The sequence below is a fragment of the Anopheles coluzzii genome, chromosome X, assembly GCF_943734685.1.
Source record: "Anopheles coluzzii chromosome X, AcolN3, whole genome shotgun sequence".
NCBI lineage: Eukaryota > Metazoa > Arthropoda > Insecta > Diptera > Culicidae > Anopheles > Anopheles coluzzii.
Genome location: NC_064669.1, coordinates 19,117,304 through 19,125,549, shown reverse-complemented (window position 1 = coordinate 19,125,549; position 8,246 = coordinate 19,117,304). Strand labels below are relative to the sequence as shown.

Sequence of the window (8,246 nt, the reverse complement as noted above, 5' to 3'; positions counted from 1 at the left end):
AACAAAACCACACGGCCAAGTCGTGGGAGAGAGCGCGATCTCTTTTAGTTCAGAAGGGACACCAACTTTAAATGATATGTATGTGAGAGCGTTTGGATCGCCGCCCTTTGGTCAAAATACGTTTCACGGAACAGTCAGTGCAATTCAATCTCCCTTGCATAAATGTTTTCATGCTTTCTTCGGTAACTTTTGGAGCAACTCTCGTAATAAAAATCCACGTTTTTGATTCTGGTGCTGGTATAAACTGTATAGCGCTGTTCATGGTTAAGTCGTTAGAAGTGCCAATGTGAAGAGCTGGGTGAGAGAATTCAGTGATCGACGTTTCGGTACGCTCTGATGGGTGTGTGCGTGAAATAGTGTCTAGTTTAACGGATTCAGGCGTGGATGACTCTATATTGTCAGGATCAGTGTGGTATGCGTTAACGGATAATAAACTTGTAGTGGGGATACCAGTTTGCTTTGGTGCACTTGTAGCTGTATTTGTAGGTTTAGTGGATGGTGATTTGGATGAAGGCAAGTGAGTGAACCTTTTATCTAGCTCATGAAACAGTTCATTTCTCATCTCATTTTTCAGATCGCTCATCAAACCAGAAATAAAAGAAACGAAGTCGGCTCTAGATTCACGACACTTTTCACACATCCAGCAAAGGCCACGATAACGGGCCATCTCACAAGCTGCTGACACAAGCTGCAGCAATTTTAATGCATTCTGGATGAAACGCAGCCTTGCATTTCGAATAAGTCAAATTTCCACAGCAGAGAACCGGATCCTTGGTGATGGTAGAAGAGCAGATGGCACAATCCATTGCGATGAGAGAGAGCGTGTTCTACGCAATGCGTGAGGTGTAGTAGTGAAAGCGGTCTCGGGGCAACGACACCATCAAGAGATTGCGAACAGCAACCGAACGCACGAACGCACAGCAATTTAGCAGCTTTTACAGAATTAAATTCACTTGAATGCAGGAACAGCAAGCTCACTAACAGCAGCAACAATCCGTTTCAACGGTGACTCTTCAATTCACGATCCACGCACGCAAAAACAACCAGTCCAAAGTGCAGAGCAAGAGCGGCACAAAAACACGTCTAAACTCCTCGATGAGTGGAGAATCTCTTGCTTTTCATTGGAGCTATTGCAATGAGTTTGATATAATAACACTTTTCAACGCGTTTGTATTTAGGAAATGAATAATAATGTCCATTTTTAACAAAGTGAATAGGAGAATATATCCCATTAATCCTATTAAGATGAAGAAAAAGTATAGTATGTCCAATTTAATCGCATCTGACGAAACATAGACACGGGCCTAAGTTGATAAAGTTAAAATTCTTGTTCTAGTCGCTAGGGATTTGTAATATCTTCATATGAAGTTTAATGCATAAATTGTTTGGGGAAATGGTTTTATGATTTGTCGGTCAGATTATGAACAAATCTGAGGAAAATCTTTTTGGTAGGTAAAATGAAATATCGGCAGTTTTAGGGTCTGTGAATCATAAGGCGAAAGGCCATGAGAGTGACAAAATGCTGACAAATTTTTCAAAACGAGAGCTTTTGCCACTTTTGTGAGCTTTTGTCAAAATTTTGTAACCTGGGGCAGCCAGGAAATAAAGTTGACAAAAGTTGACAAAAGTTACAAAATTTGACGTTCGCGAAAAAGCGTAAACAAACAGCTATTTAGAGCAGTTGTGACCCATTGCTATGATAATAATGCTAAAATGCATGATTCTAATTGATTTATGTACCTATTTCGTGCTTCTTACCCGGCGCTCTAGCAGCAATCGAACACGACATCGAACATGAAAAATGTATGGGATTTGACATGTTCGATTTGTTGGTTATCAAATCGAACATGTCAAATCCCATATATTTTTCATGTTCGATGTCGTGTTCGATTGCTGCTAGAGCGCTGCCTTAAACAAAATATCGATCATATTCAGATGTTGGAGCTTTTTGTCGTTCTTGTGTATGTTTTAGGTGCGGCCACGAGAAAAGCTCATTTTTGCAGTTGACAAGCAATGTTGACAAAGTTGATAAATTTTTCAACATTTTGTCACGTCCGTGGCCACGCGCTAATAGGCATTTCAAAAATCGGATGTAATACAGATTAATCGGTATTTCTGGTCACTCTGCGTCACATCTCGAGCGGCGCTAGTTTCTCATTTGACCAGCAGATGGCGCAAATGTGAAACATTTCACTTCAGAATTCGTAAAATTTCAGCGCATCCCGGTGCAAGATTTCAACTTTGATTGCAAAAATACCATGGCAACCGTTGCACCGGCGAACGTTGATGAATTGTTTTACCCTTTTCCATGGTAACACTTGTTTAGCTCGGTTGTTCGACCCGAAACTGCATTCGTAGTCTGTTTGCATACATATCGTTGTGTTTTCGCAGCAAATAATGCTGCTCATCTTGCATGAGTTGCAAGGAATTTGTTAGCTGCACGCCGGAGACCAACTGCATTCAAACTGGCCGGGAAGGGTGTGGCCCAGCTGAAGTCCTCCTCGTCGAACGAGGCGAAGAGTGACACCTACTCGAAGCACAACTTCGAACCGGACGACGAGGAGGTGTCGATGATATTCGGGTTCGAGGAAAACGATGCCCGCCAGAAGCTGCATAGCTTTCCGAAATGTTCGCGCTTGGTAATCAGGTAGGGGGATGATGGGTTGTGGGGTCGACGTGTCGGGAAGGCATCTTTAAATCGCTCACTCATATTCCTGCTCAGCCCCGATCTGCAGGCCGAGCTGGGGATGGAGATCGGTACCGCCGTCAGCGTGGAGCACCCGTGGAAGGAGATCAAGAAGGAGATGCTGGAGGACCAGCTGCCGGGGAAAACGAAGGTGCAGCGCCAGCTGAAGGACAAGCTGAAGGACATGGAACCGGGCCGGATGATACTGGTGGGCTACCTGCCCGACCAGAGCACCGAGGAGGAGGACCTGTTCGCCGTCTTCACCGACCACAAGGAGACGCGCGAGGCCCGCGAGCTGATCCGCCGGCTGGAGCTGGTGGAGCGGCTCTCGGCGGCGGCCGCCATGCGCAAGAAGGCCCGCCGCTGGCAGACGCGCGGCAGCGAGCAGGACGTGGAAAACTTCATCCCGCTCAAGCGCACGAACGTGGTGAACGTGGAGTCGCAGAGCATCTTTCCGGCGCAGCGCGCCAGCTCGTACCGGTTTCAGCTGCGCCTGGTGGCGGACGCCCGCGACGGCTACGTGGAACTGGTCCCGAAGACCGCCTTCCACAACATTGTGCGCAAATCGATCGACTTCGGGGTGCAGCTGCGGCCGGAGAAGGTGCACAAGTTCCAGCAGACCGATCCCACCTTTCCGACCAACGCCTGGTCGCAGTATCTGTACGAGATTGGGAGCGAACCGCAGCTGGCGTCGGTGGGCACCGGCGCACCGGCGAGCGCTTCCGCCACCAGCCCGCCGGCCGCCGTGTGCCCCAGCAGCCACGTCGAGCAGCTGCTGCAGACGCTGGAGTTTAACCAGATCGACATGTACCGGAACGACTATCCCATCATCTCGCGCCACCGGTCCATCGCCAAGTACGAGACGCCCGCGGTCGAGGAAACGATGTGCTTCATGGACCGGTCGACCTGCGCCAACCGGCACGTGTCCGCGATCGAGTGGCATCCGCAGCTGGCGGGCACGTTCGTCGCCGCCTACGTCCATCACATCCCGAGCGTGCAGATGGCGGTGCCGGGAGCGGCCAGTTCGCCCGAGCTGGAGGGAGTCGTCGGCAAGCGCACCGTACCGACGGGTGCGACGGTCGGACCGGCGGGCCGCGAGGACGCCGTCAACCGGCTCGTCTTCGAGAAGTGTCCCGTGCTGGGGTGGAGCTTCGAGGAATCGCTCGTGCCGCGGCTGTGGTTCGATTCGCCCCGCGAAGTGACGGCACTGTCCTTCTGTCCGTACGACGGCCGCCTGCTGGTGGGCGGCCTGTCCAGCGGCCAGCTCGCGATCTGGGAGCTGACGGACGCCCAGCTGGAACACATCGGGCCGCGAACGAGTGGCCGCGAGCCCGCGAGACACCACGGACAGCATCCAACGCCGGAGCAGTACCGCAGCGAGATCAAGTCGCTGCTCGGCAACGCCAACAGCACCAGCCGCCTGCTGGCCCGCAGCCCGGCGGCCAGCCCGAGCGGCCCGGCGGGCATCGTGCACGGCGCGGAAGCGCCGGAAACGCCGTGGCACGTGCGCCCGGCCGTCATCAGTGCCCTCGAGCGGTCGGCACGCAAACCGATCACCGTGATCCGCTGGCTGCCACAGAACTACCACTGCGCCCCGACAGGGCAGCTGCGCGCCAACGGTGCCGAGGACGGTGCGGGGCGATTCCTGCTGACGGGCGCCCTGGACGGTACCGTGTCGCTGTGGAATCTGGACCTGCCCGTCCCGGCGGCACTGTCGGCACACGCGCACGACAAGGAGAAGGGCGTCGGCGAGGCGGAGAGTGTTGGCGCTGTGCCCGCCGGCCTCACCGGCACAGCCATCAACAGCACCGCCCCCGCCACCGCCACCATCGCCGGTGAGCCAACGACGCGTGGGCTGGCTCGGCTCAACCACGTGTTCCATCCGACCTATCGGGTGCGGTGCGAGCTGCCACTGGTGGCGCTCGCGCTCGACGAGCAGCCGATATCGCTCCGGGCGGGAGGCGGGGTCGGCGGCTTCCAGCTGCCACCGGTCATCTGCCACCAGGCGTTCATTGCCGGCACCCTGCTCGGTGGGCTGTTCTGGGGCAAGTGGGACGGGTACGAGTTCGATCAGGGTGCGATCGTGAACGAGGAGCCGGTGCGCGACCAGGACACCTTCGCCGCGGTACACGACGGGCCGCTGGTGGCAATCGTGCGCAACCCGTTCGTGCCGGACGTGCTGCTGACCGCGGGCGGTACCGTGCTCGCCCTCTGGACGGCCGATTGCCGCCAGTCGCCCATCTTCTGGCGCCCGAAACCGGCGCCCGTGACTGCCTGCGTCTGGAGTCTCGACCGGCCGTCCGTGTTCTATGTCGGGCTGGCGAACGGCGATCTGGAGATTTGGGATCTGCAAAGTACGACCATTGGCCATTTTTGTTGTTGTTTTTGCTATTGCTTTATTCGCGCTTTTCGGATTCTTAACTGACTGGACTGTCTGCAGGTCGCTTGCTCATGAGGTGCTCCAAGATCCGTTGTTATTTGATTCTCCATTTTCCAGCAACCATGCATGATTGCAGGACATTCTCACGATTCTTCAGCCCAGGAATTGATGGCTTGGATGAGGAGGAGTCTTTCGTAAAGATTCATTCCAATCAATCTTGAGTGCTGAGTGATTCAGATCTCGAATCAAATCCCCAATGATTTAAGAATCTCTAAAGAGTGCATCATTTAAAACTAATCATTGAATATCTAAAGCATCATCATAAAGATCTCTGATGAAAGGGGAACCAAGAACCACAGCAAAAAACAACATTTATAAGGACTATTTGCTAAAAACAAGCAACATTGATAGGGATACGATGGTTGGGACATGTTATGAGGATACTGGACTCATGTCCCACCAAGAACTCATGGGTGCTACAGCGGTCTTTAATTAAGCACGAGTTGCAGTGGTAGCAAAGCGAGGTCGATGGCTGGATCAGGCGAAGCCAGACCTGTTAGGGATCGGGTGTCTACATGGATGGGAGGCTACAGCCAGAGACAGAGCATCTATAAGAATTATAGTTTACCAAGCAATGTCACGACGACGTACTCCTTTGTGAGCAGACAGGTTTGAAAATCTATTCACATTAGGTGCACATTCATTAATTGAAAGCGAAGAAAGGGTAAATCTTTAGAAACTTACTTACTTACTTATCTGGCGCTACAAATTCGAGAAATCCTTAGAAAGCATTGTTTAAATCATCAGATATTCATGCAACCTTCGAGATCTGTGAATATTTAGAGCTATATGAATCTGAAAGCTTGATATTCTGATTCAAAGATGGATTTTGGACATGCTTTTAGATTAATTTTTAATTCTAGTTAAGACCAAATGGACCCTAATGAGACGTTACTGCATCATGGTGCACGCATTAGCTCGCGACTGTAGACAGATAAGTCTGAATAGCCTGGCTTTAATTTTAGACCTCTAATCATATTTAAATTGAGTTATTGAAACCCCGTATGCTTAGTCAGCGATGTAGAATAGACAGCTTCAACGCCTTTGTTTTCATACGCTCTACGCAATTGTCAAACCATCTCCCGAATGTTCCAGTTGATGCCATTGCTTCCCACCTCTTTCCTTTAATTTCTTCTCTTCCACTCTCCGCAGTACACACGTCCACCGCCTGCGTCACACTCAACCTCGGCGCGAACGTGCTGTCGATCGTCACGCAGCAGCAGCATCGCCGCATCCCACAGCGCCACCTGGCGGTGGCCGACGGCAGCTGCAATGTGCGGCTGCTCAGCATCCCGGCCGCGTTCGCCGAACCGCGACCGGGCGAGCGGAAGCGCTTCCGGCAGCTGATACGGGCGGAGCTGGCCCGCAAGCACGACCAGGACGCGTGGGTCCAGCGGTACTACGAGCAGAACCGGGAGCAGATCGAGGCGAAGCTGCAGGCCGAACGGGAGGCCCGCGAGCTTGCCGAGCGGCTCGAGGTGGAGAAGCAGGAGCACGACGACTTCCTGCGCCGGCAGGCCATCGAGGAGGCGAAGAAGAAGGCGATACGGGACGCGGAAAAGCGGGTGGACCTGAGCCGCCGGCTGGAGGGCCGCTGGCGGTCGCGCTACTACCGGGCCCTCATCCGCACCATGATGGCCCGGCGGCACCTCAGCCCGGAGCTGCTCGCCAAGCAGATGCACCCGGAGCGGGAGCGCCGCCGGTACGACGTGCGCAAGCGGGCAACGATCGGCGAGAGTGTGGCCGCTGCCCCGGAAGATTATCGGCGCGTGCAGCAGTCGCTCAAGGGGGGCGGTAAAACGCACCCGCCGGGAGCGGCACTGACGCTGGCCGAGGAGGGTGCCCGGTTGCGGGAAACGGTCCGGGCCCGGTTTCGCGAGGAGCTGAGCGACTACCCGCGCGTCAGCTGGGAGGCGCAGGAGGTGCTGCGCAACTTCCGGCTGCCGGCCGAGCTGGACAGCGTAGTGAGCATTGTGGCGAAGGGACGGGCCCGCCGCGAGCTGGTGCTGTCGGACGACCGCGGCAACCTGGAGCATCTGGCGGCGTACCTGGCGAAGCAGACGGCACGCGGCTCGGCAGCCGGCTGCGGGGACGGGCCGGCCAACGGGGACGAGACGGCGAGCACCGTTACGAATGGCAGCCCGGAGGGCCGTCGGACGGTCGGGTTGCAGCGCGCCCGCTCGGTCACGTTTATGGACGACGTGCCCAAGCCCAGCCCGGACTTGCCGGGCTAGGCACAAGGGTGCTGGTGTGCAACGGGACTCGAACCGGCCAGAGTCCCGTTAAGAGCGATTGCTTTTCGGGGCGGGGAAGCGTCCGTGACATGACAAACCGAAAGGCAGCCGAAGTTCGAACTATTGTTCTGGTTTTTCGGTCTAGCGGTACTTGTCGCGCCATACCAGGTGACGTCAGCGACCAACCTCGAACACAATGTTGAGCAGAAGTTGCAGTCTAAAGGTTTCACGGACCAGGAGGTGATGCAGAGATGCCGAAGAGCTGATGGAATTCCAACGCCGGACGGACTGGGAAATACATTCTAGCCAATTTCTAGTTAAAGCAAAACGAATACAAACATAGTTACCAATCCCCGAAGTCCTATGTCTTTCTGATGTTCTTGATGGGTCTAAACAGCATGGTAGAAGATCTTCTGGAAGATTTATCACTCTCCTGCAGCTAATGGCGTGAGGGGGCAATTTGATGATTAAAATGACAAGTATTTATCTACTCCACCCACCAACCGCTAACTCTTGCAAAAAAAAAAAAACAACAACCCCCAAACCTCAATGCAAACGATGTGCGATGGTTTGGGATGGTATCCAACGCACACCCAACGAAATTCCTCAATAATTTACACAATCTCAATGGACGCGATCTTACGCGTACGCTTGTTTGCTTAGACACTGAAGCCTAGGCATGGAAACCACATTGGAGCGGTGTTGACAAATTGTGTGCACTTACAATACAGACGCAGACGCGTGGGGTGCTGTTTGCACTGTTAGTGTCTGTGCAATGTCTCCCTCGTGTGGGGTAGGTGGTTTTTAGGTTTGTTAGTTTTTTTTTTTGTCGATCGGGAAAGAATCGAATATGCGTTCGAAGATCCATTAGCTTCAATGGAGAAAT

General features: G+C 53.5%; 1 protein-coding gene across 1 annotated transcript; it reads left to right on the top strand.

Annotated features, from left to right (window-relative positions):
• Positions 1-1,245: 1,245 nt before the first annotated feature.
• On the top strand, positions 1,246-7,718 carry LOC120947240 (dynein axonemal intermediate chain 3-like). The gene is made up of 4 exons (XM_040362399.2): positions 1,246-1,261; positions 2,419-2,647; positions 2,723-5,040; positions 6,279-7,718. The coding sequence occupies exons 1-4, from the start codon at positions 1,246-1,248 to the stop codon at positions 7,358-7,360; spliced, it is 3,645 nt and encodes a 1,214-aa protein (XP_040218333.2). The 3' UTR covers positions 7,361-7,718.
• Positions 7,719-8,246: the final 528 nt, after the last annotated feature.